Source organism: Equus przewalskii, chromosome 1 (genome assembly GCF_037783145.1).
Source record: "Equus przewalskii isolate Varuska chromosome 1, EquPr2, whole genome shotgun sequence".
Lineage (NCBI taxonomy): Eukaryota > Metazoa > Chordata > Mammalia > Perissodactyla > Equidae > Equus > Equus przewalskii.
In genome coordinates this window covers 119,877,550-119,898,465 of record NC_091831.1, presented here as the reverse complement: position 1 = coordinate 119,898,465, position 20,916 = coordinate 119,877,550, and the positions used below count along the sequence as shown (strand labels likewise).

Here is a 20,916-nt window from a genome sequence, read left to right as displayed (position 1 = left end):
TTCGGTGGCTCAGGGTTTCAGCGGTTGGAATCCTGGGTGCGGACGTGGCATTGCTCATCAAGCCATGCTGAGGCGGCGTCCCACATGCCACAACTAGAAGGACCCACAACTAAAAATACAGAACTATGTACCAGGGGGCTTTGGGAGAAAAAGGGAAAATAAAATCTTTTAAAAAAAAGCATCAAAATAATGTATTATATATTAATATGTCCTCATAGCATAATATAACCATTTTAATTATCATTCATCAGGTTATCTTGAAGAAAAAAATAACATGTATGACGTGTCTCGTCCAGCGCGGGGACATATTTGGCACCCAGTGAGTGGGTGATTTTGCTTCCGCCTCCTACTTTAGGTTCCAGTTCCCCAAACCGGGGGGGGGGGGGGGCACAGCTGCCTCTTCTGTCTGTGTCCTCCCAGGGGCTTCCCCTCTGCCATGTCTTCTCTCATCGCCCATGGGGCTGCAAGTCTCAGGCATCACGTCCTCTGGAGGCCTTCTCTGGTTATCAGGTACCCTCTCCCTCCCTCCCCACACCTTGACCCTGTTGGGTGACCCCTCTTGTCCCCTGAGGACTGCAGGTCTGCTCAGTCCTCCAAAGCCCAGGGGCCCTTGAACCTGTGGGCACCCTCTCCTGGAGCGCTGGTCCCCCCCAAGGAATGAGCTCCCCTCGAGAGGACGGGGGCAGTCATGGCTGGCCACAGGCCTTGTTCTCCACCCACTTAGACATCCAGAAACATTAAGGTGATCCTCCCATGCTCCGAAAATAAAAATCTGAGATGTTTCCATTTCCCCTAAGCTTTCATGAGGAAAGTACCTGGGGCTTCCTCGTTAACACTTGGTGGGCACTGTGTGGTAGCGATGGAGGAAACACGGATCGCTCACACAGGAAGCTGGTGGTCCAGCAGGGAGGGCAGGCACTTACGCAAGAACAGTGACCAGACACGGGGACTGGGCACAACGACAGCCCCGAAGTGGAGGGGAGCCCAGGCAAGAGGAGAGAGGACCATGCCCCACCAGGCCTCAAGGGTGGTGGGAAGGTGGCCGTTGGGCCTGGAGGGAAGGCCCCGCCTGGGCATCCTCCCGTTAGCGGAGAGAGGGCTGGAGCAGGGGCAGCAGGCTGGGGCTCTGGCCCTCTGGGAAGAGGCCCTGGAGCTGAGACCTGAACCCAAGGGCGGTGCAGTCTGTGCTGGAAGGACCTCCAAGAGAAGGAACAGGCACCGGCAGGAACAAAAGGGCACACTGGACAGAGCCTGGTGCCGAGGAAGCTGGAGAGGGCCCTGTGGAGGAGGCCTGGTGCCAGAGGACAAGCCAGAGGCTGCTCCTCGAAGGGGAGGCTTGGGCTTCTGTGGAGGTTTTTCACAGGCCTCTTCAGGAAGTGAGAGTCCTTTCTTGGGGTCCCTGGGGTTTGGGCTGGAGCACCAGAGCAGAAGGTTGGCTAAGCTTCCGGGCTGGGCCCAGGCCAGACCTCCGTGGCCCGTTTCCTCACTTCTGCTGCTGGAGGAACAGTGACCAGGTACAACAGGAGGGAAAGGTGAGAGCAGGCCCAACTCCTCTCTTGAATGTGACACAGCCCCCACCCTGCCCCTCATTAGGTTCCTGTCTGTGGGACCAGCTCTGCCACACCCTACCCCCTTTCCCAGCAAACCTCTCCTGACTATGAAGAGGAACAGAGTGTCCTGTGCCTGCCCCAGGGCTTTGAGACTCTCAGCAGCAAGGGGAACTATGGGTGATTCAAGAGCATCATGAGGACCCATGTCAGCTTCCGGCGCCCTGGTCTGGTAGGGGCATCGCTTCAGGGCCTGTCCTACCCACCACCCCCACCATGCCCCCATTTGTCTCCAATACATTGTAAACACCACATTTATTAGAGGTTTTAAAACCTCTGGTAAGAAACCTAGGAACGGCAGGGCTCTCCTTCATGCTGCCCTGGGCCCCAGCCCCCCAGGCATGCAGGACGGAGCTGGTAGCCGAGTCAAGATGCCTTCAGGAGCAGGCCCAGGGGAGGAGCAGGCCCCACGCTTTCCCATTCTTACCCCCCACTAGCCTTGGCCTGGGCTGAGATCAGGAGGGCAGACCCAGCTCGAACCCCAGCCCCCTGCTCCTCTCGGTGGCCGCCTCCCCGCCCCCCAGCCTCTCTGATCCTCCACTCTGGAGCCTGCAGCCTGTGTCACATGCTTTGCTCCTTCACATGTGGACCAAGCCAGAGGCTGTCAGGCTGTTTCTGTGGGCCCTGCCTCTCCAGTCAGGGAGCCAGCAGGGCAGAGCAGGCCTGGCTCCTGTCCTTATACTGTGTACTCAGCTCAGGGCGGGGTGCTCGGCAGGGGCCCAGGATGGGCAACAGCTTGTCCAAAGACCCACTGTAGGCAAGAACGGCAGGGCAGCCTGACTTAGCTTCTTCCAGCTCCAGTGTCTCCCAGTCTCCATTTATTGGCTCCTGGCTGGGCCTGAAACTCCTCACGGCCTCAATAATCCAAGGTACAGTGCCAATGCCTCCTCCTCCAAGACGTCCCCCTGGCTTGGTGCCAGGTTCGGGGCTAGGCTATCGGTGGTCAGCCAAGGCTGCTACTTCAAGGCCCTGAGGACAGCCTCCAGCTTCATGGCCACGGCCAGGTCACCCTTCACCTTCAGCCGCCCGCTCATGTATGCCCCCAGTGGTCGCAGCTCTCTGCACAACAAGGCCCGCAGGTCCGCCTCGGCCATCTCCACCACCACGTCAGGAATGCCGTTGGGCACCCCGTGTCCCACACTCCCTTGCCCTATTGGGGGAAAGAAAACTGAGCATTAGTAGGGGGACAGCTGGATGACAGGGGAAGAAGGGGTTCGCATGTCCCACTGGGAAGAGTGAAAAGTAGTGGCTAAGAGTTCAGGTTCTAATACGCTGGGTTCAAGTCCTGTTGGCTGTGTGAGCACTTAGAGCCTCAGTTTCCAACAGTCCCCAGGTCCCAGGCCCCTGGTGAGCAGCAGTGGGGAGAATACACTGAAGGGGTCAGCCGGGGCCTGGCACCGGGAGGCCTGCAGCACGCGAGCACTCCTGCGGTGGGAAGCTTGGCTACTGAGATGTCCTGCTGACGAGGACGTGGCAGGGAGACATGGCCTGAACAACCACAGTCTGCACATGGTGTCTGAGCCCCTGACTGCTACGGGTCCGCCTGAAACTGTTGGCAGGAGCAGGGGGCAATCTTCAAAAGGGCCCCAGGGCAGCAGGCTCCAAGTAACCTGGGTGGGAGGAGGGGCAGGGAGGGCAGCTGCACCTGTAGTGAGGTCCAGGAAGTAGGTGCTCTGGGTGCCACTGGGCAGGGTGACATTGAACTGGTAGCAGGCCCCAACTTGGCTGACCAGGGCCTCAGACAGGAAGGGCTGCAGAGCAGTCAGCAGCCCCTCGGCCACAGGCTGCTTCAGGGTGGGCCCAGCACCAACGTGAGGGGCAGGCGGCTCAGCTTCGCTCACCATCTCCAAGGTGTCTGCTGGGGGTGCCAACAGGGTTGGAAAGGGAGACAAAGAGAAGGAGGTCAATGTGCTGCCAAGGTCAGGATCACTGTGGCCTCCATACCTTTGTGGCAGTTCCCCCTCACATCCCCTTGAGGCCCGTGATCTACTTCTTCTGCTGAGAAGCCACACTTGAGCTTCAGCCTTCGCTCTCAGCCCCACTTTCTAAGCTACTCCACCCCTGAAGGTAAAACTCTCTGCCGGGTGCTGTTGTTTCCTCCTACAGAGGTTCCAGAGGCCTCCACATACTCACAGACACTTACAGACACCTGGGCTCTTCTCACTGCCTTAGCTCTGGTGAGCTCTAGAATCAAGGTGACTGGAACAGCTGGGCAGGGTGTGCACTGCACAAAGGTGCTTGGTTAAGGGAGCAAGTAGCAAAGCTCAGCCTGTGCCGCACACCAAGCTATGTGCCGTAGTGAGCACCTCCACCCACCTCCTCAAGGCTCCTCACCTGGCCCTAGAGGTGAGGCACCTCCTGCCACTGAGGACATGCTTCCTCCAAGGAAGTGGAGGGCCAGCTGCTGGAGGGTGCTGTCCAGGCTGGGCCCAGCCGGGCTGTCCTGGGGTGGCTGGAGCACAGCCTCCACTGCCAGCTCCACGCGGTCCACCTCCAGCCCCCAGGCCCTGGTCACATCGTTGATCTCCAGCTGGAAGACAGTGTGGGGAGAAATGGAATTCGTTCAACAAGGCCTTCTGGATCACCTTCTTTGGGAGGCTGGAATGGGCACACATGGACACAGCAGTGTATGAGGCCCCCCTACGTGCCCTTGAGAAGGTCCCAGCCAGGGAGCACAGGCAGAGGGCTGCTACAACCCAGGAGTGGGCAGCTGGCAGTGAGCAACCAAGAGACAGCCGAGGCCCAGGGCGTAGGCCCGGGCAGGGACGGGGAGTGAAACCGGAAGGAGGAGTTCTCCAGGTGAAGGGGCATAAGGGAGCACCCTTCCAGGCAAAAGCCCAGACGGGAGGACCTGGAATGTTCGGGAAACGGCGAGTAACTGTAGTTCCATTTAGCTGGACCCTCCACCGTGGCCTGGGGGCATGGAGACAGCTGGGTCACAGCCGGCTGCATCTGCTCACTTGGATTTATCGTGAGGCACAAGGATCCCCAGGGAGGAGTTCATGAGGGAGGTGACAGAGCAGATTTGCTCATTGGAAAGATTCCCCCGGCTCCTATGGGGACACTGGAGTGGAGGGGCTGAGGGTGGATGCATGGAGACCAACTGCAGGCAGAAATGACCCGAATCTGGTGTCAGGCAGACAGGTGGCTATGAAGCTGGGCTACACCAAGAGGAGGGGCACAACTCTGTAAACTATACGAAGCCATAGCAAGACAGGCAGAGCCACTAGGATTGTTGGTTGCCCGGCTGTCACCTCACTGTCAGGTTTCTGGCGTGGGTTCCTGCACGGCCCCTGCGTGTGGGTGTTCAAGTGGAGAGGATACACAGAGAGAGACACAGACTAGGGGGTGGGCCGGGGAGAGAGAACTTTTTTCTGATACATTAACCCTGAGGGGTCTATGGGAGAGACAACTAACTGTCCAACAGGCAGACGGATAAATGGGTCCAGGGCGCAGGAGAGAGTCGAGGCTGGAGCAGAGTGTTGTGAATAATTAGTGTCCAGAGACAGCAAAAAGCCCTGGATGGATAAGCTCTCCCCAGGAGGTCATAGAGGAGAAGAGGCCATTGACAGAAAACCTGGAAACGAAAGGGCAGCAGAAGAAGGAGGAGTGACCAGGAAGGGGGAGAGGCAGGCGCGTGGGGTAACAGAAGCCAAGGGAAGCAGAGGATCCGAGAGTAGAGAAGGATGGGTCCAGAGTCAAAGGCTGCCAGCAGGTGAAGCAAGGGAAGGGAGGAGGTGCCCCCTGCGCTAGAAAGAGGGAGGTCACCCTGACATGGCCAGAGCTGACTTGGGAGTGTAGAGACAGGAGGGGAGGAAGAGGAGAAGAGGGGAGTGAGAGCAAGAGGGGGACTGGGGCAAAGGGAGGGCATGTGTCTGCGCAGAAAGGGGAGCAGGGAGGGAGGACGGAGGGAGGGAGCCGAGTCCTGGGCCCAGAGCACCGCCTGGGGTAGGGATGAGCCTCAGACAAAGGCTTCCAATGAGGCAGGAAAAGTAGCACAGACGTATGTAGATGAGTTTGAAGGAGTGACGCTGGAGGAAGCTGAAAGAGTTCCTGTCCTAGAGTGTTTTCTCCTGAGGATTAAGAGGCAAGGCCTGCAGAGTGATGGGTAGGGGCTGAGGGAGGCTGGCCCAGGGCAGTGAGGGGTGAAGCAGCTGGCCTGGAGCAAGCGAGAGGTGGGGAGGGTGCAAACCCTCGAGATGAAAAGGACCCAAAAATGAAAGTGAGGATGAGAAACGGATGCCTGAACCAGCGCCTACAGGAGGGGTGCTGGGTTTCCTGAGAATTCTTCGTAACCACGGGCACTGACCCCACTGTACCTGGTGCCAGCTCAGTCTGGGCAATGGACCCTAAATGACTCCACCATCCTGGTGTGGGACTGACTCCCCCTAACTGCCTCTCCTGGCTTTGCCGCACCAAATCGACGTGCAACAAGGTGAGAGAATCTTTTCTCTTCCTGAAGGTAAATTAAATGGAATATGGCTTCATGGATAAAAATTGTCAACTTGTTGCCTGAGCTGTACAAGACTGAGCACTGGATTAGGGGCAGGGCAGATGTTCCGCCTCTGGCCCAGCTCTGCCCTTGACCACGGCTCTGAGAGGCAAGTCAAATAACTTCGGAGCCTTAGTTTCCTCCCTCCAAATAAAACAATAATACTGGCCCTCTTGCAGCAAAATATACAGCTGAGATCCACTAGGGCAGGTGAAAGGACTTCATACACTGTAAACTGCTGTGCACAGGAGAGCTACTGTTACCGTCACAGACAGACTGCCACTCCGCTGGCTGATCTACTTCCCGGAAGGACTGAGACCTCCAGGACTGGTATTCCCGCACTCCCCTCCTGTCCTCTAACCCCAGTCCCCTGGGGAAGGCAGGGCTGAGGAGAATGAGGGGAAACTCCATCCGTGTTCCTGTCAGGACACGGGAGAAAGCACAAGGGAAGTGTGGTGCAGGGGGCACACCGCCACAGTGTATTCATTTCCACTCCATCTTGTCAAGAAGGGATGTGAGGTGAATTCCAGTGTAGATCATTGCTCATACATGGGGAAGAGGCCAGAAAAAGGTCCAAGTGCCCTCGAGTTCCTTTGTTCGGTTAGAACAAGGAACACAAAACCGCAAAAATGCACCGCAGGGCACGGAATTCCCCAGCAGGTGACTGGGCCAGGAGGGCCCCTGCTCCTTTCACCCACTTGCCTGCCCATGCGACTGCTGAGGGGCCCTGAGGCCCAGCGTTGTCATGGCCACGCCCGCAGAACAGTGAAGGTGAGATCTCAGCAGTCAGAGGCAGACCACGCCCCCATCGGGACCCCTTCCCTTCCCAGGGCAAGTTCGCCCAAGATCGCTATGGGCCCTGACCATCTTCTGTTCCTCAACTCAGAGTTGCACCCAGACCACTAGCTCTTCAAAGGCTGTTACACTCTTGGACATATGGTAAACTGAGGCCCAGAGTGATCTGCTGCTTCGTGCAAAGTGCCCTGGCAGGCAGAGCCAGGCCCAAGTGCCAGCCAACGAACTCTACCGTGTGAGGTGCCGCCTACCAGAAGCTGGTCGCTGATCTTGAGCTTCTCCATCTGGATCTCCCGCAGAGGCCTCTTGAGCAGGGCCTTGGTCATGGCATTCTGGGCCGTCATGCGTGTGGCCGTGTTCAGGTCCTTCACCGTCATCACCGACAGTACCGGGTCCCAGATGCGGAACTGGACGTCGGCCCCCACGGACAGCACAGCCCCATCCTTAGAGGCCAGCTGTAGGGAGAGGCCACGAAGGAGGAGACACTCAAGGGGCTGGGGCTGCAGGGAGGTGTGGCCCACTGAGACCACGCAGCCTGACCCACCCACCTGGTAGCTAGCTCCTCAAGGGCAAAATGGTGTCCCCAGGTGCAGGCAGTTATATATATGGAGCAAAGATGTTCTCCCAGCCTCGGTTTTCTGGTCTTTTCTCTACCCCCCTCTCCCCACCCCTGATGGCTATTTACAGGCCAAGGTATGGCACTCACCATACACTCTGCACAAGCCCCCATTCCCTCTGTCCAGGGGAGCCAAGAAGCCCCTCACCTTGCAGGGAGGGACATTGAAGGCCCGTGTCCTCAGATCCACCCTCTGAAAGGAGTCAATGAAGGGCAGGAGCAGAACCATGCCAGGTCCTTGAGGAGTGCGGATCCGGCCCAGCCGAAACACGATCATGCGCTCGTAGGCGGGCACAATCTGTCCACAATGACAAGGGAAAGAGTTGAAAGTGGGGAGCCTGAGCTGGCAATAACAGGGCCCTCCCCCATGTCTCCCCTGGTCTTCGTCAGTGTGGGGTATCCTTAGCTCTGTTTTCAGATGAGAAAACCAAGACTCTCAGAGGTTAAGTGACTTGCTCAAACATCACACAGCCCCTAAGTGAAACTGGCAAGACTTGAATGTGGTTCTGAAGGACTCCAGAGGCCATGCTCTCAGCTACTACACTGTTTTGACTTGATCCTCAGAGAAACTTATCACTTCTACGGTCTGCAGCTAGACATGACTCAAACCAGGAAACTGTCTGCCCTTGAATTAGTTAGGAGAAAAGGTGGGGCTGCTCTAACAGCGACCCAAAGCAAAGGGCTTTGCCAACTTCAGATCCCTGGAGTCCTCAAACTAACATGTCCAAATTGAGAAATGCAGACCAGAGAGGAGAAATGACTTGCCCAAGATCACACAGTATTTGTTTCAAAGGCAGTTTTAGGACCAGGATTTTAGGACCTTCTAAGGACTTCCTTCCAGACCACACCACCCCCTAAGGCTTTCTAGAGCAGGTGACTTGCCTAGGGCCACACCAAGGGCAAGGCCTGCCTGGACTTCCACTTTCCCTGCAGCTTTCAGGTGTGAGCCTCAACTCTAGTTCATCCTTTTCCCATCTGCACCACCCCTTGCTGAAAATGAGGCCTGACTTCCTTTTACTACTCATTACCTGCTTGGCCAAGTTGAGTGTTTTTCATTTCTAATTTAGCCTAACCCAAAGGGAGGAAGAATTGGCATAGACATCTGTACCACCTTAAAGCCAGCGTCCAGACCCCTGGACTGGGGAATTTAGGAAGACTTGTTTCTACCACTTACTATCTCCCAGGATGACTTTGGACACGTCTAAGCCTCAGTTTCCTGATCTGAAAGATGAGAATCAACAATCCTCGCCCAGTCCATTTCACAGAAGTATGGTAACGTAATATTCAGGGGAAGGGGGCAGAGGACTTATCCACCAATGCCAAAGCCCTCGGTGTGGCCCAACCACCCTGGCGGCTCACTCAGTCAGCCTCACCTTCAGGGCAAACCAGCCAGAAACGGGGAAGGTGATCAGCAGCAGCAAGAACCCCAGGAAACTGATGAGGCCGTGGCAGAGGCAGGAGGGCCAGCTCTGAGGTGCATCTGGGGACAAGAGAACAGAGGCAGTCAAAGAACACCAACAGGTCTGGCAGGTCAGGGGCAGGCAGAGTGAACTTGGTCAAGTGTGCCTTTTGCCTCCCTCCCCCTTCAGTGGCTCCTTCCTTCTCTGGGCTCTCAATCTGCCTCCTTGCCTGACACTCCCATATCTTTGGGCAGGTGCTAGTTAAGGACTGTTCCCTCCTCCCACACATCAAAACTAATCTGTGCCAAGTCCTACCCTCACAAGGCATATTTTCTGCTAGGCAACGGCCATTAGGTCTGAGAAGCCAATCCATGTGATGCTGTCCTCACCAGGCTGAGAGCGGGAGTCAATCCTCTTGTCTGATTTATATTGCCTTCCCATACCTGGCACAGAGCCAGGAGCACCTGGGCCTCTGTAAACATGTGCTGGGTTGAACTTGAAACTGCTGGCATCACACATTCCTCCTCTACCATCAGCCTCAGAGGGGTGCTTTCAAGGAGTCCCTTTGGAGATAATGCCTTAGCCTAAAGGGATAAGGCATTAATGGCTCATCAATAGGAGCCATAGATGAGGGCTAAGACATTCTTTCTCGGCTCACAATTCTTCCCCCTACTTTAGTGCCCTAAAGACTGTCAAATGTGTGCTTCACTTGAAGCTGCTTCAGGTGGGAGGGGGAACTCGGAAGATGTTCATCTGAACCAGAGGTCCTGGCCCCGAGAGAACCAGAACCCCGGATGAAAGTAGAGCTGAGACAGCCCCAGAATCTCGGATGAGGTTATTCTCTGCTCCCCTTCTCCTCCCAGCCTCGGACAGGAAGCAGACAGGAACCTTGCCCAATCCTCCCAAGAACCCCAAACCCTCTAGGCTCTCTGAGCCTCAGGATAGCTGACCCATGTGGCCACTGCAGGAAAGGAAGCCTCGGATAGGGGCAGCTGTCATTACAGGAGGGTCAGGGAGGGACCAAATCCTCCAGGGTTTGGTTACCAGGCTGAGGAATGTGGACTCTGACCTGTGGGCCAAGGGAACCTCTCAAGGCTTTGGAGCAAAAGAGGGCCAGAGCAGACAACAGGCAGCTGAGGGCCTGCCTTTTTGGCCCACCCATCTCCACCAGGTAACAGGGAGATGCTGGAGCTCAGGGCCTCTAGGGTTGTCCCCTGGGGTGAGAATTCTGCAATTTCTCTGCAGCCAAGAGCCCTCAGTGTGCTGGTGACCTCCTATGCCTAGATCTTATTTTCTTCTAGGCAAAATGGGAACTTGCAACGGCTGCCCAGACCTAAAGGGCTGTTAAGGGCCGAGGAGAAATGTGATGGGGCGAGACTTCTTGTAAGATGAGAAAGCTCTGAGGCTGCAGCGTAGCCCCAGGAAGGGTGGATCAGCGCCAGCATCCCATGCCCAATCCAGGCCTTTCGCCACATCGTGTCCCCTCTCGGTCCCTCCTCTTAGAGTGCAAGGGCGCCAGACCGGCTGACTCCTGAGAGGCAGAGACTTCGGGCCCGGGGATGCCGGCCGGTGCCCGCCCCGGGTCCGCCGTGCTGGGTGGCCACTCACCGGCCCCCGGCCCCACGCCGCCCCGCTCCGGGGACAAGCAGCCCTTCTGAGAGCCCAGGAAGCCGAAGCTCGACTGCTGGAATCGGTCAAAGTCCCCCAAGGGCAGCGCCCGATACCCCGACCTGCTGAGCATGGCTCTGGACGCAGGGCACACCCCCGCCCCCGCGCGGAGCCGGGCGCACCTGCCGGCCCTACCCCGCCCCAGCCGGCCGCACCCCGCCCCAGCCGGCCGCCGCTTCCGGCTTTCCCTGCGCCGCAGCGGCGCGGCCGCGGCCAGGAGGAGGAGCGGGCTGGCCCGGCCGGCTCCCGCCGTCGCACCGCGCCCCCTGCGCTGGGAGGCCCGAACTGCGGCCGTAGGGCGAGGAGGGAGGGCGGTCTGCGTTCCTCGGAGCCCGTAGGAGTTCTCGCCTCCTCCTCTGTGCTCCCACTCGGCCTTAGAAAAGGAGCGGGAGGGGAAGTTGGGCCTTGTAGCGGGTTTTTCAGGAGCTGAATGTTCTCCAGAGTCAAGGAAATTCTACCAGCTTCTCAGCACTCCCTCTCCAAACTGACACACTGGGGGGGTGTGGGGAGCCGTTGTCTAGAATTATGGTCTCTCCAGGGCACGGTCAGCAAATTATTCCTCTTCGTGTCCCCACAGCCCAGAAAACGAGGCCTAGCACAAAGTGGATCTCAGTACTTATCTGTTGATCAGGTCACCGAGGTCAAGGCCGGGCGGGAGGGCTTGAACTTTGGCACAAAAAGTAAGAAATTTCCTGTGCAGACCTTGGGGAGCACTGCAGAGTAAGGAATGAGGGGATAGCACAGAGCTACCTGGGTGGGTCAGGCCCTGCAGAGCATCACAGAGGTGAGGCTCAGAAACAGCGTGCCCCTTGGTCCAGGTGCCCAGAGGTATAACTTGCCTTTCCATGGCTTGAGAAAACCCAAACGCAAATAGCAAATTTACTCTGAGAAGCACTAACTTCCAACAGGGTGTTAGGGCAGCTATCTTCCAAAGGGAGCCAAGAAGTTAATAAAGCTGTCCTTGTCTCAGCCACATGCCAGTCCTACCTCCTCAGGCCCCACAGGCCCCCAGCCATAGTCAACTTCCAGGTCCTTTTGTAGATGGCTGCTCACCATCTTTGGCTTTTCCTAGTTGATGGCCTGATTAGGGGTGCTGATCAGGCTGGAGGGTAGGGCAGGCTCCTGAGCCTCACACAGTCCCTGGGAAGTTGAGTCTCTCCCAATGTCCCCTCTATACACACCCCAGACTATAAGTTTTACAAGAGCAAGGCCCAGTCCCCATCCCCTCTAATCTCTTCCAAGCTGGAACTAAGCACAGAATGGGTATACAGGAGTCAGCGCAGTGGTTGGGATGGTCTGAATGGATACACTGGGCACTGGCCCAGTGAGGCCACTTGGAGTTGCATTTTCTGCCCCCACCAGCTGGGGGTCTGGCTTGCTTCTCCACTGGCCAAGAGCTAACTTGCTTTCTCATCACTCTCCTCATACTCATTCACCAGGTCTCCTTCTTCCCTCCCCACCCCCTACTGCCTCAGATTCATCAGCCTTTCCAACTGTCACCCAAGTCATCATCCTGTTCCTCTTATCTCCACTCAGTGTCCTCCCAGTGTCTCTCAGGTTGTCAGAGTGACTGTCCCAACATGCAGAAGGGATCGTGTTGTTCCTTGGTTCCAAACCAACTGTCCCCCGCAGAACTGGTCCATCTTCTTAGCTATGATCTTGCCCAGACCACTCCTGGGCTGACATTGCTCATGGGTCCCCTCTTAGATCTGAAAATAACCAAAACTACTTTCCAAACGTGCTCTCGTATTTCCAACCTCCCTGCCTTTGCACATGCTGTTCTCTCTGAGTGTTCCCCCAATCCCTGAATCCCCTGTGAATTCCCACTGTTCCTCCAAGTCGCAGCTAAAGGATCTCCTTTCCAGCCAGTCCCAATACTTTGTGAAAATCTCAGTTTAGGGACCTGCTCTTCCACTAGATCAGGGGTTCTTCTAAAGGAAGGGCCATGTGTGACTCGTCTCTGTGCCCCCAGTTCCCAGCTAGGGGCTGGGACAAAGCTGTGCCAGTGTGAGCTGAATGTGTGGCTCGCAGCCGAGGCTGAGAGCTGCCTCCCTCCTGCTCAGCCCTGCCGCTATTCCTTTACCCCCAGGTCAGCTGTGCATCTACTCCTCTCCTCCTCTCTCCTCCTCTCCCCTCTGGGTGTGTCTTCAAAATTCAGCCTGCCTCTCTGCCCCTAGAACCGCCCCCAGCTTCTGTCTCACTTCCTCTCGGGGGGCGGGCTCTGAGCGGGCACCTCCTCTTTCCTACTGCTTGAGACTCAGCCATCTGGCGCACACGTCTTGTTCAGCTTCGCTTCCCGCCCTGCAAGATCAAAACCGAGAATCGAAACTGACCTGGGCTCCATGCAGCAGGAGCCTGTATCCGCCAGATCTCCGGGGCCCCCTCAGGACTCTGCGCTGCCCCACGCACCCACCATGCCTCCCCCGGAGTCCCTTTCAGAAGGCCACCAGCCCAGTCCCAGCCACTGCCCCACAGAGGTACTACTGGGTTTGGGGAGATGGGGTTGAGGCCTTGTTGACTGGCTGTGGTGGAGGGGAGAGGTGGGAAGGGAAAGGCAAACTTGGCCAAGTACCTTAAAGAGTGACACAGAGGGAAGACCAGATCTTGGGGTCCTGACCCTCTTGGCTGTGATAGGGGTAGTGGAGAATAGAAAAGGGAATTAGGATGAGTTAGGGGAGCCTCTGTGGGCTGCGATTCTCTAGGAGCAGGGGGGCAAGATGCCGAGGGTCGGTAGCACCTGGAACTGGACTCTCCTACTGATCCTTACGACTTGCCAGGTAGCCCTTGCTTCAGGGGAAGGACCACAGATTAGGGAGGATGAAGGTAGTAGCCCTGTTGCCCCCACCTGAAGCCAGGGGAATGTCCCAGGTGTGGACAAACTTAAATCTAAGTGCCCAGATCAGAAGGTGGGAAACTGTGGCCCAGACGAGAGAGATGTATCAGCTCAGGCCTCACAGCTCCTGTGGTTTCTCCTCTAGGAAGCCTTCCAGATCCTTCTTGGAAAACCCTGCCCACCCAACCCCCATCCCCAAGGGGGCTTACTGGGTCCTCCTCCTGGAAGCTTTGCCTTAGTCTTCTGGGCAACTCCCCCAGCCTCCTGCTCCCAAAGGAACTACTTTGATCACTTGTTCTGTGCTGTTCCAGGCCCTTTTGCCCCCATTCATGAGAGCACAAATAACACTATAGTGCAGTAATTTGTGTTATCTGCATAATTACAACTAGGAATAAGACTACTAACAATACTAGTTAACATTTATGAGCACTTTCTCATGTGCCAGGTACTCTATTGAGCACTTTCTTTTTTTGCATTTTTTTTTACTGTGGTTAAATACCTATAACATAAAATTTACCATTGTTAACCATTTATGAGTGTACAATTAAGTGGCATTAAGTATATTCACGATGTTGTGTAACCATCACCACAGTCTATTTACAGAATTTTTTCATCACCCCAAACAGAAACTTTTACCCTTTAAGCAATAGCTTCTTATTCTTCCTTCCCACCAGCTCCTGGTATTTCATATCAGTGGAATCGTGCAAGATTTCTCCTTTTGTGTCTGGCTTATTTCATTTAGCATAATGTCTTCGAGGTTCATCCATGTTGTAGCAGAATTTCCTTCTTTAAGGCTAAATGATATTCCATTGTATGAGTAGACCACATTTTGTTTATTCATTCATTTGTTGATGAACACTTGGGTTATTTCCACTTCTGGCTGTTGTGAATAATGCTCCTGTGAACATGGGTGTGCAAGTATCTGTTTGGGTCTGTGTTTTCAGTCCTTTGGGGTATATATCTAGAAGTGGAACTGCTGGGTCATATGGTAGTTCCATGTTTAACTTTTTTGAGGTACTCCCAAACTGTATTAAGCACTTTATGTGAGCTTGAAACTTAATGTATATACTTTCTAAACTGAGTTCCTTGAAGGGAGGAATGTATCCTATATATCCTTGTATCTCAGGGCCTGGTACTGTGTCTCAGGGGAAGTGGGTGCTCAGTTAATGGTGGGGTGAGAGCCAGAAGCCTGAGTAAATGGGAGATTGGGTTACTGATAGCCTGGGTTTTGCATCATCCAATAATTGCCTGGAATGGAACATGAAGGCCCATTCCAGCCTCCAGACATAGGGGTGGGTGTCCGGTGGATAGGAACTCCTGGGACTTAAGGCCTTCCCTCCCTGTCTGGTCCCCCAGCAAACCACAGAGGAGGAATTCCAGTTCCTGCGCTGCCAGGGCTGCCAAGCAGAAGCCAAGTGCCCTAAGTTGCTGCCTTGTCTACACACGCTGTGCTCAGGATGCCTGGAGGTGCCAGGCGTGCGATGCCCCATCTGCCAGGCACCCCCGCCCCCAGGCGCTGACTGGCTGGCCCTGGATAATGTCTTCTTCGAGAGTCTGCAGCGGCGCCTGTCGGTGTACCGGCAGATCGTGGAAGCGCAGGCCATTTGCACCCGCTGCAAAGAGTCCGCCGACTTCTGGTGCTTCGAGTGCGAGCAGCTCCTCTGCGCCAAGTGCGTCGAGGCGCACCAGTGGTTCCTCAAGCATGAGGCCCGACCCCTGCAAGAGCTCCGCAACGAGTCGGTGCGCGAGTTCCTGGACAGCACGCGCAAGTCCAACAACATCTTCTGCTCCAACCCCAACCACCGCACCCCTACGCTGACTAGGTGAGCGGGACGCCCCCGGGGTTGGGGTGGAGCATCCAAGAGCCAGGTAGAGGGTGCGGGGAGCAGAGATCCAAAGAGTCACAGCGCTGGGAGCGTGGGACGAGGAACTAGGGTCTTGCAACTCAAAGTGTGGTCCGCAGACCAGCAGCATCTGTGGCCATGACCACAGTTTATGCTATCCCACGCGAGAAGGTAGTAAATAGTTTCCAGTTTCCCCCTGTAATAAGGAATGCTATAGGATCATCTTTGCACTCTTATCCAGTAATTTCTTTAGGATAAATTTTTAGAAATGCCATTGCTGGGTGGAGTATGGAAATTTTATGTTCTGATACGTGTTACCAAACTGCCCCTTAGCAAGTCTCAGAGTGCAGTTTTCCACGAGCTCTGCCTGAGGTCTCTAGCTGGGCTCGAGGATGAAACGCAGGAAGTTACTTTCTGTCTGAAAAGTCAAAACTGTTAACACAGTGCTATGTGGGAATGTCTGTGAAAAAAAAATCAACTCCACTTATCATTATTTTTATTAAACAGCACAAGATTTTGATTCAGTTTTTTGATAGATAATACATTTATGTGATTCAAAAAATCACAAAAAATTTATAAAGAGGGAAGGCAAAGTCTGCGTTCCCCTGTCTGCATTTGCCTGATTCCTACCACTTCTCCCTCCCCCATCCAGTTAACTATTGTTACTAGTTTTGAATGTTTCCAGAGTTTCCTTGTGAAGAAATACACAGATTTATTGGAGTGTATGGTCTTATTTCCCCCCCTTTAGCCAAAATGGTAGCATACCTAGGTGAACTTTTGACCCTCCCCCCAATAGATTGCTTGTATAAGATTCTGTATGTCCTCGTTCTGGGGGATCTACTTGCAAAGGGAAGGTGCTCTTTGCCCACTGGGAACACACTGCAAACTACAGCCCTGCTAAACTGAGTGTGGCTTGCTTCCTGCATGGAGATTTACCACCTGCACCACCGGCATGTGTTCTCCCCGGATTCCTCAACAGCCGATATTACCGTTTGAATGTGATTTTCTCTCTCTGTTGTTAAGGTTGGGGTTCAGTGGCTTTTCATGTGTTTATTGGCCAATTGTGTTTTTTCGTTGTGAATTGCCTATTTACGTCCTTTGCCTATTTGGGTTTCTTTTTTTCTTTCGAGGAGTTAGCCTCTAATTATAAGAGCCTGTTATAGTGCAAATATTTTTCCCATGTTGACCTTTGTCATTTCATTTAATATGAGGTATTGTGTTTAGGTTTTTAGTTTTATATGGTCAAATCCGTTAATCTCTTCCTTTGTGGTGTCTGGCTTGGATCATCCTAGGAAATGTTGTTCCCATTCCAATGTTAAAGATATTTTCTTATACATACTCTAGTTTAGTAATTTCATGGTTTTGTTTTTATAATTAAATCTTTAATTCCTGTGGAATTTATTTTTGTGCATGGTATAAAGGAGGAATCCTTACTTTGCTTTTCTCTCCAAATGGAAAACCAGTTCTCTCAACTTTTACTGAATAATCCACTCTTGCTTTCCTCTGAAATGCCCTTTAGATCATGTACTAAATGCCCACGTAGTCATCTGTTTGCAGTGTGTTCCCAGTGGGCAAAGAGCACCTTCCCTTTGCAAGCAGATCCCCCAGAACGAGGACATACAGAAGACATACAGTAGATCTCTGTTCTGTGCCAATCATCTGACTATTCCTAGGGTAATCCTTACTGCTGTAAGGAAGTCTGTAGCTTTGCATTCAATAGGGCGTGTTGCCATTCTTCTTCAAAAATGATTTTGCTTTTCCTTTGCTCTTATAATTTATGCAGTTTCAGAACTTACATATTCATTGGGATTTTTCTTGAAATTGCATTAAATCTAGGGAGAATTGGCCTCATCTCTGGTTATACCTTTTAGTTGTTATAGTTTTTCACATGTCTTGAGCTTTTAGAGTTAAACTTATAATATTTAATAATATTGTGAATGGAATATGTTTCCATTATGATTTCTCACTGGTTATCATTAACATTCACTAATGCTCTTAATTTATGTACAGTAATATTTAGTCATCTTGTCGAGCTCTTTTATTCTTGTAAGTTTTTCAATTGATTGTTTGGGTTTTCTGGGTGAGCAGTCGTATCTGCGAATAATAAAAACTTTTTTCTTTCCAGCATTTACACATATTACCTCTTTGTAGCTTGTTTCATTGGCCAAAACAATATTGAATAATTCACAGAAGTGATTAGAAAAGGCAACTTTATCTTATTCCTTTCTTTCACCAGAAAGTTTCTTATGTTTTCTTGCTCAGTAGGCTGCTTGTTATTGACTTCCTTAGGTAACTTTTTAAAGTCACATTATGAAAGTTGCCTGCCTCCCATTTCCAGTTTACTAAGAGTTTTGTTCTTGCTGTTATTTTACTTTATTTTATTTTTAACTCAAGAATGAGTGTTCTTTTGGACTCTATGGAGGTGTCCTTTTACCTTTTATACAATGAATTATATCAATAGGTTTCTTTATGACGAACCATTTTTTAATTCCCAGGAGGAAAAAGTGTCTTTGGTCATGGCATACTACTGTTTTAATTGATAGCTAGATTCCATTTAGTACTCTTTTATTTAAGCTATTATCTGTTTTTATAGATATGATCAATTTTTATGAGTATGTGTGATTTCTTTAAGTTTTCTCATCCATTTATACTAATTTCTTTCAATGAATTTGTAAGCTTTCCGTTTTTGAACATGATAATGTATATAAATTGCTTAGCACAGTGCCTGGCACATATTAAGTACTTAATAAATGTTAAAATCTTACTATTCATATAATTTCTCTTCTCTGGAACAGTTTAAAGAACATAAGCAATTTAGGCTTATAGAAGTTTCTTGAAAAACTATCTGAGACTGATGCCTTTTTTTGGAGAATAGATTTTTTTCCCATGGTGTTGATCTGTTTGGGATCTTGAGTCAGATTTTCTGGAAAATTTTCTAGTTTATTCTGAGTTATCTTTCATAATTTAAAACTCTCTATACCTGTAATTATATTTCCTTTCTTCTTTCTTTTTTTTTTTTCTGCTTTTTCTCCCCAAATCCCCCCCGGTACATAGTTGTATATCTTAGTTGCAGGTCCTTCTAGTTGTGGCATGTGGGACACTGCCTCAACGTGGCCTGATGAGCGGTGCCATGTCCGCACCCAGGATCCGAACTGGCGAAACCCTGGGCCGCCACAGTGGAGCGCGCAAACTTAACCACTCGGCCATGGGGCTGGCCCCTCCTTTCTTATTTCTAATGTTGTATGTTTGTAATTATTTTAGTGATCTTTTGAGAGCACTAGCTTTTGGTCTTTCCTTTTATTGCTTACGGATATTAATGTTTTTCTTTTTTCTAATTAATCATTTTGTTTTTATCATCATTTTCTTTGTTTTACATTTTTGTCATTATTCATCACCTAACTCATTGAACTAAATAAATGAACTTTAATTCATTTATTTGCTATCCTTATTATTTAATAAGCTCCTCTGAATATGACTTTTGCTGCATCCCATAACTTTGATAAGTAGTGTTCACATAGTCAATCATTTCTCAAATATATATAATTTCAATCTTTTCTCTTTTGGAAAATTTTCTGTTTGATGGATGAGTTTTGGGAAGAGTATTTTCTGAAATTTTCAAGTGGTTTGTGATGTTCGGTTTCTATATTTGATGTTAATTTCTACATTATGGTCAGTTAACGTGTAAGAGTTCTATATCTGAGACAATATTGAGCTTTTCTTTGGAGCCTACCATATTCCTTGGACTAACATATTACTAGGATTTAAAAAAATATGTATTCTTTATGTAGCACATGCACACACACATACACCAATATATCTCCTCTTTGTACTCTTGTTTAGGTTTTTAACAAACATATTAAAACATATGTGTGTGTATCTCTCGATCAAGAGTAGATTATGACTATTCTTCTAGATAGGATAAAACCTTTAGCGTACTTTTTCTTCACTCCTCTTTCCCTTCCCAGACTCAAATTTAATTGAAATAACATGAAATTTTAATTCTAGATTATTACCAAATTTTTTATGCCTTTTCTATTCCAAGCATCCTTTCTTAACAGTTATTAAGTGTCATCATCACATTATAACCCACTTGTTATGTATTATCTTAGATTTTAATTGGTTTCATTGCTCACATAATTTTTTCTATAGCATATCTTCTCCTTTCTTGAATTATTTAAGGTGATTAATTTCGCATTTGGCTGGAATACTTCAAGTAATTTTTGGTGTTGCTTTTCAGAAAGAGTTTACTTTCTGAGACTTTAAGTGTCTTAACTTGCATGTCACACAGAAAGGAAAGCTTCGCTAGGTTTAAGAGTCTGAAGTCACAATCACAGTTCTTTCATCTTGGAATGTATAAACATTGCTTCATAAATTTCTGGCCTCCGCTCTTGCAGGTGAGGAATTCAGTTGTCTAATTATTTTTCCTTTGCGGGTAATCTGTTTTTTGTTTGCTAAGGATTTTTATATAAGTTTTTCGTTATTCTTGGGAAGGATTGATCAAGCTATATCCAGGTCTAGGTCTTTTTTTCTTTCCTCAATAATCTTCCATGATATTGTTGATCTGAAAATTCAAGTCTTTCTTCAGATCAAAGAAATTGTCTTCTGCTTTTTTATGAATTGATTTCCCTTCATTTGCTTATGTTTTCTTTTTGCAACTGTTGTTGTGTAGAGATTAGAATTCCAAATCCATCTACCTTTTTTTTCATTAATTCTGTTACTTTGCCTTTTTTCTTCTAGATTTTCAGAGTTTGTTGAATTGATTTTCTAATTGACCAACTGTTTTTTTTAGGAGACTCCTTTCTGCTCTTTGCTGCATGTGTGGAGTTTTGTGGGTTTGGTTTTTTCCCTAGCCGTTGTGTTTTTTAATTGCCAAGAAAGGTTCATGTTCTCAGGATGCTTTTTCTTGTCAGCCTGCTCTTGTTCTCCAGTGTAGTATGTTCTTAAATCTCCCTGAAAAACAAACTTAGAATTTTTAGAAGGTTTGTGTTTCTTACATTACCCTTTTCTCAGTATGGGCTGAGAATCAGTTTGGTCCCCATTTTGGCTGCTGATTCTCTTTACAGGTCCCATGGTTCTGTGTTATCTGCTCACGTGTAAATGTTGACATCCACAGTGCAGAGTTTTAGTAGCTGACATAGGCCAACAGCAGCTGTGTAAACCCCAAGTGACACCTCTCACCCCGCAGTGAGGACAGGGCCTCCCCCATAGAGCCCAGGTGGCAGCTTACAAGTGGTCCCACTTCTAACGCGGGGGTCCGGATGGATTCCTCCCCTGGTACAATGGGCAAGGCTTGTCCCGCTAGCCAGAGGCTAGGATTCTGGTCCCTTCAGCATGGTGGATGGCTTCAGAAACCTGGTCATGTTGCTTAAAAATCATACACGCACATACGGGTTACATGGTTTCAAAATTTACCAGTGATTCCTTGAAAAACTCAGCTTCTTTTTACTGCTCAATACCTCAGTGCCATAAATAATCCACAACTTTCTTCAGGTCGTGAACCACTCCACCCTTCCACATAGAGCTAATTTAGGGCTTACCCTAGAGAGCAGCCCCAGAGGTGGCTTTACAACTTAGAACTCAGCCTGAGAGTGTCTGGCTGCTGGCTCTTGATCACCAGGCCTGTGGAGTCCATTCTTTTACCCCTCCTTCCTGCTGTACTGT

General features: G+C 50.8%; 2 protein-coding genes across 26 annotated transcripts in view; one reads left to right on the top strand and one right to left on the bottom strand.

Moving 5' to 3' along the window:
- Positions 1–1,843: 1,843 nt before the first annotated feature.
- On the bottom strand, positions 1,844–10,787 carry STOML1 (stomatin like 1). 9 transcript variants are annotated; one of them, XM_070621674.1, is made up of 7 exons: positions 10,701–10,787; positions 8,884–8,990; positions 7,659–7,808; positions 7,146–7,349; positions 3,942–4,137; positions 3,253–3,462; positions 1,844–2,757 (listed from the first exon to the last, which is right to left on the bottom strand). In XM_070621674.1, the coding sequence occupies exons 3-7, from the start codon at positions 7,785–7,787 to the stop codon at positions 2,564–2,566; spliced, it is 933 nt and encodes a 310-aa protein (XP_070477775.1). In that variant the 5' UTR covers positions 7,788–7,808; positions 8,884–8,990; positions 10,701–10,787; the 3' UTR covers positions 1,844–2,563. The 9 variants fall into 9 exon arrangements, with proteins under 9 accessions (XP_070477775.1, XP_070477784.1, XP_008533561.2 ...); XM_070621683.1 differs by having other exon boundaries at positions 3,253–3,465; positions 10,701–10,778; XM_008535339.2 differs by having other exon boundaries at positions 3,253–3,465; positions 10,519–10,761.
- A 1,990-nt stretch (positions 10,788–12,777) lies between these two features.
- The window catches only part of PML (PML nuclear body scaffold), a 46,668-nt gene continuing 38,529 nt past the window's right edge, over positions 12,778–20,916 (top strand). For 8 of the 17 annotated variants that reach the window (XR_011540475.1, XR_011540474.1, XR_011540473.1 and 5 more), the window contains exons 1-2: positions 12,799–13,055; positions 14,768–15,234. Coding sequence is in view for 12 of the 17 variants with exons in the window: in XM_070621542.1 (XP_070477643.1) it covers positions 12,921–13,055; positions 14,768–15,234 (602 nt within the window). In the remaining 5 variants the exon portion in view is untranslated. Of the gene's footprint in view, positions 13,056–14,767; positions 15,235–20,916 lie in introns of all 17 variants that reach the window. The other 9 variants (XM_008535330.2, XM_008535329.2, XM_070621584.1 and 6 more) reach the window with 4 other exon arrangements.

What these genes read in the sequence shown, in the direction of transcription:
- STOML1 (XM_008535337.2), bottom strand. Translation starts at nt 10,385, where the DNA reads ATGTGGCGAAAGGCCTGGATTGGGCATGGGATGCTGGCGCTGATCCAC. An exon ending in TCAATGTCCCTCCCTGCAAG is followed by an intron (nt 7,350 to 7,658) that starts GTGAGGGGCTTC and finishes CTCTCCCTACAG; the next exon opens with CTGGCCTCTAAGGATGGGGC. An exon ending in AGATCAGCGACCAGCTTCTG is followed by an intron (nt 4,138 to 7,145) that starts GTAGGCGGCACC and finishes ACTGTCTTCCAG; the next exon opens with CTGGAGATCAACGATGTGAC.